The following is a 20837-nucleotide window of genomic DNA, read 5'->3' on the forward strand; positions in this document are numbered from 1 at the left end:
CGAGGCAGCGCAGCTGGCAGGAGGCAGCGATGCTGCTGCATGGGGACCTTCCCTGCCTGTCTGCAAACAAGTTCACAACCCCAGAGTGCTTGGGTCTTTCCCCCGCCTCGCTGTCCTCCAGCATCACACCCCATCTGTTGGGCACCCTCCAACCCTGACAAGCACGGCGGGGGGACTGTGTATCAGTGCCTTGTCTCACGGCCCCGACCCAGGGCTTGCTATGTCCGTGAGAGCAAGCACGTCACTGGTCAGAGGGCACAGCTCTTCAGTCGCCCCTGCCTCCTGCCAGCATCCTTGCTCTCCTTCTTTATCACTTCCAGGTTCTTCTGCCTCCAGCTGCCTGGAGTTGTGGAGAGATAGGGAGGAAATGCTGAAGTGCCTCCGGACTTTTCCCACAAGCAGAGGAAGGGTAACCATGGAGGTCGCCACACGGGCTGTGCCCGCGTTGCCTGGCCAGGTGTCCTGGGGCCTGCTGCCGGGCTCTTGGAGGGCTGCTGCCGGTGCAGAGCTGCTCCCCTCCAGCCCTCCCGCACCTCACCGCATCCCCTCAGTGGCCTGGTCCTGCTCGCCTGTCTCTTGCGCTGTCTCTTGCTCTCACAACAGTCAGAAAAAGGCCAGAAGCTCAGATTTCTGCACTCCGCCTGCACCCTCTGCAGAGCCACCAGCAGCAAGGTTGTGGCGTGGCGCCTGGGCGTTTTCTGCAGCAAATGTGCGCTGGCAGGGAACAACAAGGTGAGGGGACACCCGGCAGGTGTGACGAAGGTGGAAAGGCCAGCCAGGAGCAGACGCAGCAGTCACCAGCGGGTCGAGGGAGGTGGTCCTGCCCCTCTACTTGGCACTGGTGAGACCACACCTGGAGCGCTGCGTCTAGTGCGAGAGAGATGTGGACGTTCTGGAGCGAGTCCAGCGAAGGGCTAGTAAGATATTAAAGGGCTGGAGCATCTGTCATGCAAGGCGAGGCGGAGAGAACTGGTGTCCAACCTGTGCATTAGTTCAGGGATACACGCTGTTAAAATATTAGTTGCATTCCTCACAGCACTTTCATAAAAAATAAGCTGCCTTCATCCCATTCAATAATAATCTGGGAAAAAGAGAAGCTGGGAAAAAGGGGGGAAAAAAGGACATATCTAGTTCTCACAATCCTTCAGACAATACTTCCCTCAATTATAAACTAGACAAAGTGCCTAAAACACTTTTTTATATTAAAAAATACTTCTGCATTTGCCATACTGGAAATTTTTTTTAGCTAAGCTGGAAAACATTTACATTTTTTAGCTTTACTCCTGATTTCTTTCATTGTTGGTTACATGAAAATATAGGTGCCACTTTAATAGGTTCCTTGTTTTCATCTCTCAGGTAAGTAAATTGAAAAGGTATTAACTCAAATTTAGTTGAACTAAAAACTTGAGTTCAAACAAAAACTAAAAGGATCAGAACAACAGGAGCAGAGCTGCCACAGAAATGGAGCAATATGAATTTACAGAAAAACGAGGCTGAAGCAAGTTAATATTTGGCAAGTATCTCATTTTTCTAAAAAAGACAGAGGAAGCAAGAGAAATTCCTTACTATTAACCTCCAGTAGGAGCGGAAGAGTGGACTGCTGTTTATAGAATGTGAAATATTAAAACTAACTTGCAGACCGCACAGTAAACCTTACAGTAGCAGTCCGTCTTGAGGAGGGGAAGTCTGGCAAGACACTATTGATGAAATCAGGATTGCTTCCTTAGTCCGACGATATCCTAAGCAGTGTTAGCGCATTGCCTGGGGAACAGCTGAAACACTAACATCCCTTCCGTAGTCTTCCACGTGCTTAAATACTGTTTTAAAACGATCCTTGATGTTAACCAAAGCAGCGCTTACTAGCAGTTAAAAAAGGAGACCGTTTTGTTAAAAAGGGCGTAGGATCCGTACCAAAGGGAATGACTAATGTTGCCATGAAAAATTGATTCAAGGTCTTGCCAGGGCAGAAGGCTGCTCAGCTAGCTGTTCTGGCGGTTTGTGTCCTTTGTGTCCTCTATAAGGTGTTAATTTGATAAAACGAAAGACGTAGATTTAAAGATATCTGTTATCTGTTATGCCCAAGCAACCTGCAGAAATGAGAAATCCAAAGACTAAGGTTTTCTTTGGGAAGCAGTTGTCCAGCATGCTTTTAAAAACTTAGGGCTATTTTCACAGTTATTTGCAAAAATAGTTGGAAGTAAGAGTGCTGCTTTGTGCGCTTGAAAAAATAAAACCTGAGAACTGTATTTAAAAGTATCCTTTATGTTTAAAGCATTATGTACTGTACCAATTCATCTCAGTTAAATGTTATCTTTACACTTGACTGAGATTATCATAGCCACGTCAATCCTGTTGAAAGCACACACAGAAAAAGGCGATTACTTCAATTATTGCCGACATGATTTACTACTGCTATCTTTTCCCAGTACAACTCACAATGAAGAACATAACGGCCACATCAAAAAAACCCTGTTTTTCCCACTGTTCATATCTACTTCCCTAACAGCAAAGTTTAGTCATGCTTTTGCAGAAGCAAAAGATAGGATATAGCAATAACCTGCCGATACAGATTGGCCGGCAAGAGGAAACGGCCTTGAACACAACTCGTTCCTACAGTTAAATTTACTGCTTATTGTTCAGAGCTGCCGTTTCTGATAACCCTCTAGTCTAGACTTTGTCTGTGACTGTGCCCAGCACAAATGTATCAGAGAAAGATCCCAGTTTACTACTCGAGGCAAATCTAAGACAAGCATTCAGTTAAAACAGGTCTCATTCTGATCTCTGATAGTAACAAACCTTCTTAAGCCCTGAACTCTCGTATTTATGTAAACAGTCCACCCCATTTCTTAGAATTTTCCAAAGCTCTTAACATTGACATCCTGCATCCAAAACGATGGAATCCTTTTTTGACATGTATTATTCCAGGTGAGAGCATTTGCACTGGTTCATTCATAGGTGCTTCATGAGAGCGTTATATTTTCTGTTTATTACCAGTTCTGCTACTCACACATCCTTACACCTCGTGATCTACAGAGGCACTGCGAGCAGATTTTTTTCTTTAATAACCCACAGCAACACAGATGTTTCTCTTGTGAGCCGACAGTTAATTTAGATTAGGAACATGAGGGAAATCTCTCTCCAATGGCCCTTCGCATCTGTCAGATTTTATCAGGCATCTCTTTTCTGTTCACCTGGTTCTTTTAGATCTTCAATGACCTCATCAGTCATTAACCACAGAAATTACATGTCATTTACAAATATTGCTACACTGCTAATGGAAAATACCCATTTCCAGTTCATTGTTATTCATTAACTGTTTTGTAATACTTAGAGCCTTGGGTGTGGAACGGGATAAATATGTTAAATAAGGGACCCGAGCAAATTATCAGCTTGTTCCCCTCCAACAATTTTAATAGATTTAAGAAAAAAAAGGAAAACTTTAATGAACTCACCAGGGTCTTAACCTTGCAGAAGACACCCTGCTTATAGAATCCTACCATGACCTTCCAATTTATTTTTCTGCTGTTATTTCATGCCAACCCATCTACCAGATACATACAGTTAGACTAACTAGTAATTAATCCCTTGCAGTATCTCTAAAACCTTTGGAAATACATCGCAGCGGTGGCCCTGGGGAGACGAGGCCAGCAAAGCACTCTCCCCTCTATGCAGCACTTGTAGCCAGCTCCTGTGTGGTCCAGCCCAAAGAGACAAAGGGGTTTTATGTAAAAATAGCCACCAGGATTCACCCTAAAAATGCTTCCCCCCTCTACCCCCCAATCAGTTTTTGTTCACAGAACAGTCAAACCTTACTCCGTCTTGCAGGCATGTAATTTTATCAGAAATTTTATCAGTTTACAGAAAATGCTGAAGGCCAAAAGCTTTTGTGGCCAGTGTTTCAGAGGCTCCTGTCTGGAATCCCGTTTGGTCTCTGCAGTGCCGCGTTATGCAAGGCCTGGCCTGATCTAGTTTTGGTTTTGCTGTTTATATTTACCTCCTACGGGACCGATCCTCAGAGAAATAGAGGCAGAGAATTCTCATTAAGAAGATTTAGATGAAGAATTTGAGGTTGAAAGCACTGGAAAGGAAGAAAGCACAAGCTTTAAGAGGCAGCAAGAAGTGAAAAGCTGCTACTAAGCAGAAGATAAGATATGAAATAAAGGGAAAACTTCCAAAAAATTCAAAGGTACATTCTACCAAAATCTTTGCTTTTTCAAGCCCAAATTCAGGAAACAATCCCCATCCAGAGTCGGCTGAGGACACTTTCAAAAGTACACAGGTAAATCACAGTGAAATGTAAGCAAAACGTTTATTATCAATGTTTGCTGAGACTTCAGTATAAAACAGGCACAACTGTGAAAGAAACAAAGGGCAAGTAATTTGAACACAGAAAAAGAGTACTAACCCTTTATTCTGCACCATTCTTGTTTATAAAGGAATTCTAAAACGAATGAAAGCCTGGATGTAATACTGCATTTGTAAACCAGAAAAAACAGTTTTGACCTAAAGAGCATTGCAGCCTTCCTTTAACAACACATATCTATAATACTACAATTTCACTCAAAAGGCATCCAATGGTGTAGTTGTTTGCAATACAAAAGTTGGGAAAGATTTGTGAAAGAAGGGATAATTCCATGTGAAGAAAGATATTAAGCTTTCCCCCAACTTTGGCTGCACACAGCATCTTTGGAAGATGCCTATTCCACCATGAAGTCAGTTTCTCTCTTCAGCTTTTAAATGTAATGATAAATTGCAAATAACAACAACAACAACAACAACAACAACAACAACAACAACAAAAGTTGTAAGCATAACTCTGTTAATAGGACTGAAGTTCAATAAATTAAACCCTCTGATAAAGATATGATAAGAGCAAGTGAATAATAGGACATAAGCCTGGATTTCACAGCCAACATTGAAGTCAAACATGCTCCACCGATTCAGCAGTGTATGCAGGTAAATTAAAAGCTAATTCCTAGCACTTCAATGTTTAAGTATTCTTTTTGCAAATTATTGCATCTGTTGTTAGTTTGCAGTGATTCATGGCTCCTCATTTCTAAAGACTTATCAAATGGCATTAAGTGAAAGCATTTCTTATTGCTGTTGAACCTGTTCTCCTGCTGCTGCTTCTCCATAACCCGTGTCGACCTGACCCTTCCAACGCCAGCACCGCGTGGAATCTCCTGTCAACCAGGATGAACCTTTCCAGCAGCCAGGAGGGCTGGCGAAGGTGATGGGTTGCGAACCATCACATCAGCTGACAGCGCAGAGCTTAACATGGCATTGCAAGGGGTGCTGCTAGCAGGATTGTAGGACAGAGAAAGCTGCTTGTTGCTTTAGCTTGTTTTGATAACCTGCCGTGAAAAATCCTCTTGTCTGGCTGTCCTGGCACAGTGCAGCCTTAGCACTGAAAAAGTATCCTGGGATATGAGGGGTGGGAGTATCAGACACAATTCCTATGTAGGTGGCTGGTGCTGGGCTGAAATAGCTCTGAGAAGAGTGCTTCCTGGGGACGCGGCCTGGGCGACCCTGAGCAGGCTTTCTAAGTGCCAAAGTTTTAATTGTGGATTTCTTACAGCCCTAATAGCCGGGAGGTGAGGGTGAGGGGGTGTCTCCCTCTTTAAACAGACAAAGCTCAGTGCGGCACTGCTGGATAGTCCCACTGTGGGTTTGATAAGCGGTGGGTTTCTCTCTTTTGCATAGCATGAGTCCAGCGCCACTGTCTACAGTACTCACATGACATGCCAAATGCTGGAGGCCAAAACTTACAACTTGGATGCATGCGGAGCAATCCAGTGTCTCCTTATGCAAACTTTCAAGTGATTCTTCTCTTGTGGGCAGCGTCAAAAGCCACAAACGTGCAATGTGCCTTACAAAGGAGCTGAAGACCTATGGAGAAGTCAGAAACTGGCTGGAGAGCAACAAAAGCAGGCGGGAAGGAGCCCCTGGAGCTTGATCACCTTCTCCCAGGTACTGTGTTCACACCAACTTCAAACCAACAAATCCTTGAAATCAGCTCAGTTTTGGTGTGCCCAGACAAGCTGCAGTCAGACCACTGGGCTGCAGTGTGGGCATGTGAAATTTCTGCTAGAGTTCCGTTTTTACAGTGCTAGAGGAGCTACTGTTTCCTTTGCTCTGCCAAAGTGAAGTATTCATAGTAGCTGGGTTGTGCCTAATCCACATCGGTGAAAGCAGTGTATTCTGCCCTCCTGGCAACATCTGCTTTGTTACTTTGACTGTAAACACACTCTGTATACACATGAACCGTGAGCCCCCTCCAGCTTTTTAACTCCTGGCAACTTCACCTTGTTTGTTATTCTGAAAGGCCATTCAGGTCACCTGTGCCCTGATCAGGGTGCATCCATGGGTGCATTGCAAAAGGATGTGGTTACAACCTGACAAGATTTTCTGTGTGGGATTTTCTGTTTAACACTGCCAGAGTCGATCCTCCCCAAAGAGCCACCGCGCCAATGTTAACCTGTAAAACGGCAGCCTCTGCTGCACTTCCACTCATGTCCAGGGATGACTCTGCGTTTTGAAATGATCCAAAGTGCAACTTTATCGAGGTATAAAAAGCAAACAAAACCTGTTGCCTGCTTTGCTGCTACTTGGCTCCTTAACTCGTGAGTGGCCCTGCTCAGCTCGTACCTCATGTCTGTGACTGAGTGCATTTCTGAGAAAGAGGCTCACTGAGTTTGCACAGCTTGTTATTGCTTGAGTTCACACGCACATCTCTGGCAGGAATGAACCTGCTCTAATGGTTAGTGCAAACGACGCCTTGCCTGTCCTTGCTTTCGTCCGCAGGACTGGCAGCAAGATGGACAGACAACGTAGTTGGTCAAGAAGAAACTTTCCTGACTGTCGAGAGAGATTCCCAGGCAATGGCACACGGGCTCTCTCCAAGCTGTACCCAACCCAGATCGTTTTATGGTTTCAGTACCCTCTTGCGCCCTAACTCTAGTACCCCCATGCTCTTTGTAGAGGCCCTGGTAAACTAAGCTGCAGGTAGGCTGTTTCTTTTACTATATGACAGATGTGTGAGGGGTGGGGAAAGCACCTGGAAATGGCCCCGAGGGGGAAATCTGGATCTTGCCTAACAAACTTCATTTGTCATGACATGAATGTGGAATTCACCTCCATCAGAAGACATGCAAGGACAGGATATTGCTATAGATGCTGAGTCTGGGCACTGCAGAGCAGGAAATGGTGACCTGAAGAAAAGGGGTCTAACCTTTTTATAGCACACCTGGAGAAACCGCAGCTTCCTGCCTTGTGGCCAGAACTAGCTTTTCTTCCTCGTTTTGTGCTTGCATCGTTAAATCTACTACTTGAAAACAGCTATAATCTGGGAAGAAAGTTCCTCATACAAATGAAGGAAAAGGAACAAAGGGAGATTTTAGTATTTAAAAAACTGCAAATGACAAGTCTTTATTAAGTAGTAATTAAATTAGCTGAACTAGTTACAGAATCTTGAAGGTCCTTGACTTTCAATTTTCTGAGAAAAGTAAAAACCCAGGAAAAAATACCTTTCCTTTAAGGAGGGGAAAAAACTCTGGGAAATTCTTTTCTGACCCTCTGCAGCAATCACAGAAATGACCAAGAGAGAAAGTTAAAAAAAAGAAAGAAAAAACCCCCTCCAAACTATCAAAATTCACTCACTGTGTAACAAAGCCAAAAATGCAACTAAATTCAGTGTGGTGCAAGACAAGGGTGAGCAAGACTCAGCAAGTCACAAAGCTGAAAGACACATTCCTGTTCATAAACAGGAATGTTTTATACTATGATCCCTTTAATCTAGCCAGTCAGATCTACTAGAGACACTTCTCGTACAAGCACCCACATGCCTGCACTTTCCAGGACCTTCTCTGTTGCTGTCAAAAACCTGAGATCTGGGAGAGGCACTTGGAGGAAAGCTAGCCTTGACCACTGTTTTTTGCCAAGCTAGGTTTCATCCGGGTCCTCCCCAGTCTGTCCCACCAAAGGGCCACACTCAGCAGGTCTCGGGGGTCTAGGAGCACCAGCAGCGCTGTGACCTTTTCCCCATCCTGGGCGCTTGGCCGCCTGTGCCCAAGGCCAGCTCTGACGTGGTGCAGCTGTAACCTGGGATCACATAGATGTGGAAACAGCTCAGTGTGAGAGTGAGTCTATTGGTGGTGGGGTCTCTTTCCTTAGCTTGGGAATTGCATTTAAGCTCAGGCATGTGGGAGCTATGTTGCATGTATGCCTGTGCCTGGCCTTGCTGGTCCTGACCTGCCTTGTAACTATGGTCTTGCCTGGCAAGCTGGAATTGCAGCAAACCCTGGCTGTTGTCACATCACCTGCTCTGCTTGCCTTGCTTGGGTACTGCGGGCCAGGGTCCTTGGTGGTGAGGGCTCTCCCCTGCCTGCTTTGCTGTCATCCCCAGCTTGCCTTTCCATATGGAGCAGCCTGCTCTTACACCGGGCAAGGACCTCTTGGAGCAGCAACGGTTTCCTTTGCTTGTTGCACTGCAGCAAGAGCTTTGCCAGTTTAATTCAGCTGAAGTCCCCCTTGGCTGCTGAAATGGGAGATCCTATCCTTTCAGCAACGGCTCCCAGACCAAGGAACTAGCATCCGGGTACATATATCTGAGCAACAAATCAGGCTGAGGAACTGATGTACCTAAAATGTAACCCAAACAAAAGCATAAGGATGTTGTCATCCAAAGCAGTTCCCTGATGCTTGGGAAAGGTAGCTCACTCTGTCTGTTGTCAGTCTGCCATCAGGTAGGTTCCTTGAAGGAGAGGGGAGGATGCGGGCTGCTTCCTTACCCTGATCACTGCACTTTTAGGCAAACAGACCCCTCAGGGTGGGCAGATTGTGACTCACTTGAGAACAATTCAGCACACTCAGCTGGGAGAGCCTCCTGCAGAGAGAAAGTAGGAGCTTCAAGCAGAGAGCCTGAAGCACAAGCAGCAGGATCAAGGGTCTCAGAAATGGTGGAAAGAGCCGGACTTCACCTAGGATCTAAAGGGAGCTCTGTGGAGTTTGCTGAAACCCAGAAAGCTAAGGCTGCTAGAGAAAGAGCAAGGCTGGAGGAATGGACCTGCCATTGCAAGGATGGAGCAGGCAGCAGGGAGAGCTAACTTTTATGATGTTTTGCCCAATACATCAGACTTTAATAGCTTCCTTGTTCTTGTTTATGGTCAAAACTGAAATGCTTGCTTAAGAACAAGGTTTAGACAACAAAGGCTGACCCAAAGTCCTATCAAAAAAACCAAAACAAGTTGTACTAAAAAAGTAGCTATGCAAGAAAGACAGAAGGTATACCACTTAAAAAACAAGACACGTAATATATAAAAGAAATGTATTACTAAAAATCAGTAGGATGCAAGTTATCAAAGTACTTTTGTGAATATATATCTATAAATCGGTCCCTTCAAGCCAGAGGACAAAGTGCCAGTGGGCAGGCTGGGTGGAGGGTGTATGTTCCTGCACCATCTCTTGCTCTGGATCTGTCTGGACTCATCCTTGAGCAGATTCATCTCACTAAACGAACAGAAAGCTGAGCCAGCAAAAAAAGAAGCAGCTAATTTTCTCCTGGATTAATGAGCTGAGTAAGCTGAGCTTAGCGTTTCGTGAATACCAGAGTCAGTGTGAAGGAAGGGGCAGAAGGAGGTTACAGGTCAACATTTCTCACTTCCCCTTAGTGTCTTCATTGCTTCAGTTCAGCATAAGCTGCGCTGAGGAGCCCCTTCTTTCCCACATACATCACTCAGTCCTGCCTCTTCTTTTGTGTAGGTTGCAGCATTCATACTGCTGGCTGATGGACAGAAGCATGGAAAGGCTCTACTGTAAGTCACTGATTCTTGGATGTCTTTTTTGGGCCAGAATGAGTCTCAGCTGGATCTATTCAGGTCGCTGGTGCATGAATTCTGGTGTTGGGGGCAGCAAGGGGGCAGGAGCCAGTGGCGGTAAGGAGGAATTGCCTCTCCTGGAGCTGAGCCAACGGTGGTGAGGGCTAGCAATTGCCAACAGCAGGGAGTTAGAAGAGAGAAGGGAGGACCTTAGCTGCAGGCAGCAATGTGGACAGATGGGAGAGAGCATGGTATGACAACTTACACTATTTCTAGTGCAAGCAGGGCCTGTGCGGGCTGCGTCTATCAAAGCTCTGCCTCATGTTCTTCATCTTTGCAACTCTGAATTCAAAAAGGAGAAAAACAGTGAGAGAGTGTTTGAAATGTGCCTTGTGAATGAACTACTACTGCACATCTTTTCTGCTCTAAATAAATAACATGCAGGCATTGCAATGATACTGTGGCTTTCCCATAAACATGCACGTGTCTTAATAAACATATCAGACTCCTTCCCCATTCAACTCCTTTCTGCTGCTTGGGGATCACAGACTAAGGATCCTCCCCATGCAGTGATGGGAGATGGCTCTGAGGTGGGAAGGCTTGTTTCTGTCCTATTCTAATAACCCGATGTTATATATTTCTTAAAACAGCATACCGGTATACTGTGCTTTCACAAAACCTCTCTGATACTACTTCAGAGTAACAGCGAGAGTTGGATATTCGACACCCTTGTGTTTCTAAAGGAGTTTAGTAAGAGAAGAGACCCTTGTTTGTCCCATTTCTACAGCACTCTAAAACCCCATGCTCCAGAGCTTCTGCTAGTTGTATTCGGGAACCGGGAAGAGATTCTTGAGTTGGAACCTACTGGTCTGATTCACTGGACATTTTACTTCTTGGCATTGCCTAGAGCAATTCAGTGAAGGCAGAACATCCGATGGGATGGTTGGAGATTTGAGGGCCAGGGGGGAGCTTTTCTGAGAAACACAGTTTAAATGCTTCTTTTCTGGCATGTAGAAATACTCTTAAAATCTCCCAGGTCTTGACCACATACAGGTTGGGATCAGACTCCTGCTATATCGAACCAATAGTAGTCTTGGTAGTATGGCAGCGTCTGTGTGTATGTGTGCATGGATGTTCTTCACACCCTTCTAGACCAAGTGTCCACCATATGGACATGCTGATGCCTTCACAGCTTATTACAGTTGCTCACACCAGGAGCTGATTCGCTCAATTTGATAATTTTCTCCTTTACTGTTTCCATTTTGTGTAGTGTTTTAGAAGTGGATGTATCTTTCATTTTAACTAAGATTGCCTGTCTCTAAAAGAACAACGTTTATCCCTGCAGCCATGCCTTTGAATTCTTTATGGCATGAATTTTTTGTGACTGCCAGAACCAGTGAAGTTGCAAGGTGAGACCAGTCAGTCTTTTTTCAATTATGCACTTTGATTTTATCTGCTAACTTGTCTCCTCTTGGACTGTTGACCGTTAAGATTTCCCATTCCCACATCTTACCGATAAGTCTGAAGAGCAAAGAGATACTTCCTGGATGTTTTCGGATTGAAGTTAGCTGAAGATGTACAGTTGTCTTCGTGAATGGTGTTCCCAAGTAAATGACTTGGCAGAACCAGACAAAAATCTTGGCTGATAGCCTAGTATGTGGCTTGGTTGATAAATATGAGTTTGTAAAAGAAATATTTTGCATTCTTTATACTGTGTTTTGAAGGGCTGAAAGCTGAAACAAATCCTGACTGACTGCTGGGGTTACAGAACATCAGTGAGGACACTTTCAAATTCTGGTAAAAAAACTTTGGGGAAAACTGTACCGTTAATTTCTGATGCCCTTCAACTTGCAGCTTTTTTTCTGGTGCTTCTTGGTACTTTATTTCCTGGTGACCTGAAAAATGCAGAGAAATTGTGGCCCGTGATTGCTTTGTCTTAGCGTGGGGTCTGTTGGGTGGAAAATACCTATTACATGGAGTGAACAACAAGGTGTTTCTGGCGCGAGGGGGATACAAGAACTACAAAGCAAACGGTGAATTTCTTCCAAATGCCAGGCAAGCATTCTTCTGCTGTGATGCTAAAGAGAAGACTACTTTTTTTTTTTAACAAATAAAAGTTAATTGTAGTTGTTTTATTTCAACATTAGAATTGCCTCATTGTTCTAAGAGAAGGTATTTCATTGTGTCAGAAAAGTGAATGTATTCCATTTTGTTAGAATGTAGAGAACTGATTTTGCTGACTACAGACATCTCCATACTTGGTTATAAAGTCACTGCAAGCTGAAAGGCACTGCATGGACAAGGAGTCCTTATTATGAGAAGATCACCCACAGTCTTCACCTATAGCCATGCAAAAATGATCCTGCCTTCACATATAAAGCGATGGGCTCTGAGCTGACTGTTGCTGCTCAAGAAAAAGATCTTGGGGTTATGAGAGATTGTTTCACTGAGCAGCTCAGTGCTCAGCAGCAGTCAGAAAAAAAGCCAATCGGCAATTACAAATTATGAAGAAAGAAGTAAGGAACAGAACAAGGAATGTCATTCACTACCATATAAATCCATTGCTCTCCTGCATCTTAAATACCCATCTCAAAAAGACGATAGTAAATATAGAAAAAATTCCAAGGATGAACAAAGCTGCTCAAAAGTATGAAATGGCTCCTACAGGAGGAAAAACTAAAAATAGCCCCCTTCAGTCCAGAAAAGATCAGCTGAGGTAGTCATATGAAAGAGGTTTATAAATCCTGAAGAGTCTGGAGACACTGGCTATCAACTGGTTGTTCAATCTGCTTTCCAAGTAAAAGAAGCTAGTAGGAGCAGATGCAGAAGAAGCCAAAAGAATTGGGTATTTGTGCAATTCCTTGCTACAGGACATGGAGGATGCTAAAAGTTTACATAGATTCAAGGTGAAACAGAACTGTTTCATGGTAAAGTAATCCACTGAGGGTAAACAAATACATAAAAACATGTCATTCTTGGAGTGGGCGGAAATATCACTTATGCTTGGCCCATTCTAATAGTCTTCCCTAGGCAGCTGCTCTAAGCCCCAGAGACAAAATATTGGGATAGACCCTTAGTCTCATCCACTGTGGCTGCTGCTATGTTTGCTGCTGTCTGCTCGCATCTCCCACACATCCCTTTTCCCCCCACACTGGAATCAGGGAGAGGGTGGGCAGGCAGGGCACAGCAGGGATGGGATTGGGAAGGAGGAGCCTTTTTGGACTACGTAGCAAGTCTGAGAACAGGCTCTAATGCTGGGAGGAGCTGAAGTTTTCAGAGCTCAGGGCAGTCCGTGGTGGGGCTCCCTGCAGAGGGGGGAATTTCCTGGTCAGTGAAGAGGATATATATTTCACAATTAAACCCAAAGAGAGTTTCCAGGATAGCCGGTGTGGTAAACTCAGCATGCAGTCAAGGTGTGTGTGAGAGCCCACTTGGTATCCCATACTAACTCTCCTCCGCTCTACCTCTCCTAGTCCTCACAGCCTTCCCCTTACATGCATGCCCCGCTCCCTGCACTGTCTGATTGCTGCTAAACTGGTCTGTACGTTTAATCCGGATGATACCCATGTGTTTTGTCCATTTATCCTTTTCCCATGTGCCCTCTGTGAGGATAGGCAAGTTTTGCATTCAGAGGTACGACTTGGGAGAGCAGTTATCTTTTTAGTCTGTCGCAGTGATAACAAGAGAATCATGGCTTTGGTTCATACTTACACCACACAAAGACGACTAGAAACACAAAGAGAGAAACAACAGATACGATAACTGTTGCTGCTGTCCAGTCAAAATCAGGTGAGCATCCTTTTCCTGGAGTCAAGAAGAAAGCAGGAATTAATGCCACCCTGGCCAGCTGCAAAGGTCTGCAGGGCTTTTCTGCAGCAAATAGGAATGTGTGGTGCCACTTGGACAGTTACATGGGGCTGTTAAAACCCTGCAGCTGACAGCTACAAAGTCTGAATTCTCTGCTGCAAAGCCTAAGCATGGTGGTTCCAGAACAACCCACAGCAGCACCATGTAAGCCCTGCAGGAAAAGGTGAGTCGGGGCCAGGACTGGTGGTGGAAGAGGAGGTGACCCGGGCTTCCTGTGACTGGGAGCCCCGAGTTTCAGCTTTGCAGGGAATTGGAAATCCCTCTTTTCTACTGGGTAGAAACTGCAATTGCCTGCAAGGTACCACTATCCTTATATAACTCAGGGAGTTTATGATGGAGCTTTCCGTTTAGGAAGCCAGGCAATGCAAGTTTGGGCATGGGAAAGAGGCAGTCTGACTTTGCTGATGCTGAATGTCCTCCAGCAGCAGGCTGGTGAGCAGCACGTTTAGCACCGTTCCTCCCAGAACAGCAGCATCCAAGACAATAGGGTTCCCTAGAAACAAGAAAAGCAGCATGACAGGTCCTGTGATATTTTATTAATGCCATTAAATGCTGATAAGAGGTAATTCTTCACAGGAGAGGGAAGACACCTTTATACATTTTGTTCCCTCTAGAATTTTTGGCTCCTCAGAATATTACCCCCAAAACAGAGGTGTGGCGTTGAGTTTGTACAAAGACTGTCCAAACAGCAAAAGCTGAGCATTACCCTGCTTGCTAGAGAAGTGTGCATGCCTTCCAACGTGGCTGATACACGGGTGATGGTTGAAAGCAATCCAAGGGGCAGAAAGAGTCGTCTTGTTACCAAGTTCGCTACCCTCTGTGCTCTTGCTATGAGATCACAGATAAACAGGTGTGCAACATTCATGCATACTTACGTGGTTTTGCTTTAAATTTCTGCCATGTGCCTGGGGAAAGTGCTAAGATCACAGCTACTAATAACATTATGATGATTCCCGCCACAAGGAAGAGCATTAGAAGAAAGGCTGGAGAGATGCCTGCCAGAAACAAGAAAAAAGAGGAATTGCCAACTGGAGACTTTGGGCTCTGTTCTGCAGGGATCCTCATGCACCCATGTACCAGAGCAGCCGCTGACCCATCAGAAAACCTCATGGAGGCACTGCAGCAAGGGTGCCAGCAGCATCTTGTTCTTTCGTTCTTTTACGTCTCTTTTAATGACCGCATTTGAACAGCTTTTTGATGCCACAGATGAACAAAGTTGAAAACCCTCATCTGTCTGTGAGTAGAAATGCCTCACATTAGCATGCCTGGCTGTCACACAGAGGAGAGATGCTGTGGGCTTAGCATGATGTGAAAGCTAACACTTCAGAAAAGGACTCAGGTGTGTGCCCATGCATAAACCTATACCTGTTTTCTGTATACCTTTCCTTTGGTGACCCTTATCCTGGATGTTTGCAATGCCATCTTTCTAACCTTGCGTCTTTGGTAACTCTCCGTATCAACATTCCATCACGATGTTGGCAACAGCCAAGGAAAGGCAACGGCCTTTCCCCTCACCTGGTAAATGTACAAGTATATGCTCTTCCTCCCTGCGCCAAAGGTGCTCCCTTGGAGCTGATACATAGTACATAATCACTTTATTTCATTTGCTGCCTCGTAGTTGGATACTGGTACCTTTCCAAAGCAGCATGATTGTGATTTTTACCTTCCTCTTGTATCCAGAGACCACTGGCAATGGCCAGAAGAAGACAGGAGCCAAGTAGCAGCACAAGAAAGCCTACACAAGGCCACCTCCAGAACACTACTCCTAGGGAAGCAACACACATTAGACTGGTATTACCTGTCTAGTAAAGCAAAATGTTTGGCATGAGACGAGACCATTGCATTTATCAAAGGGCTGAAGGCAGCCTCTGTCTCCGTGGCCAGTTTAATGTACTCTTGAACCAAAAGCAGGGAATTTAAATAACTTTTATACATCCATAAGGGTGTGCAGCTTTTTCAAACCTTGACTTCTGTGGGAGTACTGGGCCCACACTCCACTTCCAGCACTCCACACAGCGCCGCATGCCTGGCAAAAGTAACGGAGACTTATCTTTTGACCCAGTGCTGTTCAACTGGTGGCAAGGCAGGCAAATAATATGAACAGCTGGTGTTTGTTACAGAAAGCTCACCTCATTTGAAGATGGCAAAAAAAAGGTCGATAGCAATATAGACCCACTGTGGGGTCTGCAGGAATTGAAGGAGATGGAATATTAACCCAAGTTTGAAGCGAGTTCATGCAGTTAAGGCTGGCCAGGGGGTGTCGGTATCAAAGGAAACCTGAAGCAGTGGGAGATGGGACTGTTTTACATGTCTTAGAGAAATGTGACAATATGAAAATGAGCACCCTGAGCTGTTCACAGAAGATGAGTAATGTACCTTATTGACTTCATCTGTTCTTACTTGCAAATTTCTTTGTCCACCTCCATTTTTTAACAGCAGCAACTAGGCAAACTATGAAATCTTGGCTAAAAACCTCTTTTCCAAGGCCGGAGGGAAAAGAATGAGACAACATACCAACTCTTTTTTTTCCTGATAGATAGTACAGAGGAAGGAGGCCCAGTGTGGCAGCCCAGGTGAAGAAGCTAGCAGCAGTAGACATTTGCTGTGCTTGCTTCAGAAAAGGTTTCAAACCTACGACAAAGACAGAATTCAAGTTCTCACTGACAGACTCACAAATGGGGGATTGAAATGGCAGCCAGAAGCTAAAAGAAGATGGTGAGAGAAGGAGGACAATGGTGTTCAGTGAAGGATAAAAACTGAAATCCCACATTACATGTTGCTGTAAATTGTTTAACTTCGGGGGGGGGGGGGGGTGGAAAAGGAAAAGGAAACCAGCATGAATTAACTTAATCTGCCAGGGAAGTGGGGAGAAGAAGTTGTTTTCTCACCTGTCTGAAGACTTCACTCTAATACACCTAAGGAAAAGGCTGTTGATGTTCTGTGGTTCAAGCTGCGTATCCCTTACCGTCAATGATCAAGTCGAGGGAGGCTTCGTCCCAGCTTACTTCATTGCTGACATTGCAGGAGTAGGAGCCACAGTCTGATTTCTGCCCATTCTGTATCTGCAAAACTCTGAAGTCTTCAGAAAACACATAATGACCATCTGGGCAAAGCAGCTGCCCATTTTTCTTCCAAACAACATCTTTTACTGCGGCAAGATGCTCCACCGCACAAGATAATTGGATAGGTGTATCAGCCAGTTTTGAATCTGTCTGTAAGCCAGGTTTGGACACGGGGTCTAGGAGAAACAAGAGAGTTGGATACATTTACCTTTTCTCATAATATTTTAAAAGTCCAGGTTCCAAGACTAGGCACTTAACACCAACCTCTGTCACCTAAACTGAACCAAATCTGCTGATGTAGAGTGGCAGAAATACATATTAGCTGAAGACATCTTCTTGAATTGTAGTCTGCTGTACGCATTGACAGTCTATATTTATGCATTCAAATACATTACAGGAAATATACTAATATATATTTTGTTAACTATATGCTCAGGGCTTTCCTCATTAGAAACATTAGAATCACTCTTCATTTCTACTTAGGTCTGTATAAAGTACATTCAATGCAAATATTTCTGAAGCAGAGTGTTAGCTGCTCTTCTAGTATACAAAGCCATAAAAAAGTGCTTATGATAAGCCAGCCTGTGACAAGCCCAGCTGCTTCTCCAGAGCAGGAATGAGATCTGTTTTATGTTTCTTTGACTTTTAACAGCTATTCCAAGTGTCTGCTTTATTAAAATCTCTGCTTTCTCACTTACCTATAACTAGGAGGAGTATTTCTCTCACTAAAGTTTTCTTTAAGTTGACCGTGACCATGTAAGTACCGCTGTCATTCACTTGTGCGTTTCTCAGCTCAAGGGAGCCATTGGATGTATGGAATTGTACTCTGCCTTCATAGTGATCATAGATCACTATTTTTGAATCTGACTTGAAGTAATCCACAATTCCTTTCTGTGTCGGGCCTTTTTTGTACTCCCACTGCATGAACCATATGATCTCGGTGACATTTTTGAAGGTGAGCAGCACTGAAGAGCCCGTAGCTGCAAACAGCTGTTTTGAGGAGCCTGTGACTTTTGGAGCCTGTTGTAAGATCAGTAACAGCACTGAAAAGAGCAAAGAGAGGTAGATAGTTAGTCTTACACAGCACTTCATTTGGGGACCTGGGCTCAGGGAGCGAGAGCCTGCTGTGCTGGGATATAGGTGTCAGTCTAGCAGGGATGAGAATCCCTAGCTGAGCCATCAGCTCTCGCCATCCATGCGGAGAGCAGTGCTGGGCTGGGACTACTGCCAGCACCACAGAGCCGAGCATCTCAGTACTACAAGGCTGAGTTTGGGGAGGGATCTCTGGGCTAGAGATCTCATCCTGGTTCTGGATTTCTGAAATTTGGCACCATCTCCAGCTCCTCCAGCCCCTCAGTTTGGCCAGTGACGATGCTCCACAACACGTATATTGGTGCGCATGAGTAGGAGGGACTTCCACTGCTCCTGTTGCCCAGGCCTGGCTTAATCTTTGAAAGTGGAGCATTTGCTTGTGCAGTCCGGGGTTGAGCTCATCTTCAGATGAGATTATTTGCATGCCTGTGTGAATGTTTAGGCAGGAAGAGTCTGAAATACACTTTGTGGGGGCCAGACAAGCTCTACATACTCAAGCACGGATGCTGCATTCTGAAAAGCTGTCTCTCACTCGAACATCAGGATCATCTGGAAGAGTTTAAAACTGCAAAGAAGCAAACAAGTACAGACACTTGGTATGATCTGTTCAAGTCCATATACACCTCTTTTCTCCAGTTAAGTGCCTGTCCCGCTCACTGGTCCTTCCCAGACTGTGATCCCACCATTTTCATGCACTAAGCTGGTAGATGTGCCAGGAGCATTATGTTTTCCCATTTAAGTGGATGAGTATGTCTTTTCTCTGCGCATTAAACTATTTCTAGCTTCACACAGGGTTGGTTTACAGGTACCTCCAGTGTAACATTTGCATCTACACTCAACCTTTCAAATTCCCAGGCAGGCTGGCCAGGTCCTTTCTTTTTAGCTGATAATACACTGTTTTCAGAACAGCCTAAGGGACAGAAGAACTGAAGTTACAGCCTCACTGAGACTGCTCTTAGCACACCAACAGCAGTCCCATGTGTGTTTATTTAATTCTTCTGGCAGGACTTGAATGGCAGCAGCAAGGACAGATCTCAGGGGATTGTGACTGAAGCATCAGCTCATATCCCCACTAGAAGAACGGGAAAAGATCCGTTTTCCTCAACCGCAGGCTTGAATCAAAAGGTTGAGCAAACAACATTGAGAAGGGAAACTAAAGAGCAAAAGAAAACAGCCAGGAGAGCAATCACTAGGTCCTAAAGGGAATCCCCGCCCCCTCCAGAGGGGCGATCTTCCCCTCTGAGAGAGCAGGTGCCTGCTGCTTGGGCTACCTGGGCTAGCTGCCTGCCACGTTGCTCCTCTCCCACAAAGCACGCCGTGCCTTGTGCTAGTGTGGCCGGTGCCACTCTGCCCTTGGAGTGACTCCAGCAACCCCAGCTGCTTTGCTAACAGCTTTTTTTGTTGTTGTTTTAGCTCTTTGAACAGGCAGTGTACGGGCTGTTTCTCTGCTCCCAGGAGACTGCAGCAGCTTCTCCCTTCTCACCTGCTTTCCAAGGGACTCTGTGTAGCTCTCAGCTGTTGTCATCAGTGAGGACAAGCAATCCCACAGACACATTTAAACACTGCAGGATGGTCCTGCTGTACGCTCTGACAACTAAAACCTCTCGGCGTCATTCCCCTTCCTAGCAGAAATGCCTCGCAGCTATAGCACAACACAGGCAAACCAGCTACATCCCAGCCCTGACCATTAGCTCTGTCTCTTCATGCTCCTTTGCCTCCACCAGACGCTATCAGACCCTCATCCCTTCTGGAATGCCTCTCCTCGCTCCAGGTATTCTCCGGGAGAGGGTTTCTTTTCAGCTGAGGCTTCAGCCTCCAGACTAATCTGAATACATATCAGCCAAAATTGCTCAAAATCCTTTCTCTACATCCCCTTAGCGTCTCTCTTCTAAAACTCCATCCTGCAAACTTGAATTCAAGTACCTAATACAATGATCAGCAAAAGCAACACCCGACCACCCTTTCTACCACCACAGGGCTTCTGCAGGCAGAATAAGGGGTCCCTCATTGCTGAAGAAGAACTTCAGCTGAGCTGCGGACGTGCCCATCCTATCATACCCAGATAGAGGAACTGAAATGTTTATCAAATCCCATTTATTCTCTTCCTGTATTTTACTGTATCTACAAAGAGAGTTAGGTGGCTAGTCAGTCGTTTGCCAATAACTGAGTAGGTTTTTGTTTCCCTGTAGTTTTTTTGAGCCCCCTTTGCCTCTCAATTGTTTGGTAATCCTTTTCTGGGTTGTTGTTGTTGTTGTTGTTTTCTTTTTCTTTTTTTTCTTTTTTTTAAGAAACATAGATTTGCAATTTGCAATGCTATCTTACCCGAGGCCTGTCTTACCTGAGGCAGTCCCTGCCAGCTTGGTGCTCCTGCAAAGGTATAGAAGAAGAAATGGGAGTTTCTGGAGGTTCACACTGCCCAAGGTCCGGCGAAACACAAAGATCATTCTGTTGAGAACGAGGCTTTGGCGTGAAGGATAAAATCCTTGTTTGCTTTGAGAGCAATTGATGAAGATAACCACATTCTTTCCACCAGCTCTGCTCTCCACTGAGCATGGTTAAAGTCAAAATCCCTACATGAAGGCTGGAAAAAATGCTTCCTACAGCAGGTCCTGCTCTAAATGCAGCAGAGAAACAGCAAAGTGGAGCCATAAGCAGCAGAGTGGCTGGTTCTGCTTTCCTGGGGCAAGCGCAGCCCATGCTCTTGCATTGCTACGACAGCTCAAAGACTCCTTCTTAACTCTTCAGGACTAATAAAATGTGCCAGTTCAAAACAAGCGTGGCTATCTGCTCTCAAGAGAGTGGTTCAACTGTCATGAAAAGACCTTTATGATAGCACTAAGGCAGCTTAAAAAGAGTTGAATTTCTCTGAAGTAAGAGAGATGAAAAAGAATGGCAAGAAACTTATGGCAAGAGACTTACATTTCTGCAGTACATCAGTCACTGCTGGAGTGAAGAGTTCATTCTTCTTTTACAACTGTGAGTATAAACTGGCAGGGAGTTC

The 20837-nt window shown here is 45.0% G+C and overlaps 1 protein-coding gene across 5 annotated transcripts; it reads right to left on the reverse strand.

Annotated features, from left to right (window-relative positions):
* Positions 1–9885: 9885 nt before the first annotated feature.
* LOC106486064 (CD48 antigen-like) lies at positions 9886–20837 on the reverse strand. 5 transcript variants are annotated; one of them, XM_067304053.1, is made up of 11 exons: positions 18330–18390; positions 17443–17787; positions 16688–16920; positions 16571–16597; positions 16197–16313; positions 15346–15447; positions 14558–14677; positions 13527–14175; positions 11640–11710; positions 10081–10157; positions 9886–9979 (listed from the first exon to the last, which is right to left on the reverse strand). In XM_067304053.1, the coding sequence occupies exons 1-4, from the start codon at positions 18346–18348 to the stop codon at positions 16589–16591; spliced, it is 606 nt and encodes a 201-aa protein (XP_067160154.1). In that variant the 5' UTR covers positions 18349–18390; the 3' UTR covers positions 9886–9979; positions 10081–10157; positions 11640–11710; positions 13527–14175; positions 14558–14677; positions 15346–15447; positions 16197–16313; positions 16571–16588. The 5 variants fall into 5 exon arrangements, 4 of the variants coding, with proteins under 4 accessions (XP_067160154.1, XP_067160151.1, XP_067160153.1 ...); XR_010885514.1 differs by lacking the exon at positions 18330–18390 and adding an exon at positions 20756–20837 and having other exon boundaries at positions 16571–16920; XM_067304050.1 differs by having other exon boundaries at positions 16571–16920.

The sequence above is a fragment of the Apteryx mantelli genome, chromosome 13 (genome assembly GCF_036417845.1).
Source record: "Apteryx mantelli isolate bAptMan1 chromosome 13, bAptMan1.hap1, whole genome shotgun sequence".
NCBI classification, from domain to species: domain Eukaryota; kingdom Metazoa; phylum Chordata; class Aves; order Apterygiformes; family Apterygidae; genus Apteryx; species Apteryx mantelli.

Excerpts from the sequence above, each read along its gene's own strand:
- LOC106486064 (XM_067304051.1), bottom strand. Across the intron at positions 16,921-17,442 it reads AATACTCCTCCTAGTTATAG|ACCCCGTGTCCAAACCTGGC; the intron begins GTAAGTGAGAAA and ends TGTTTCTCCTAG.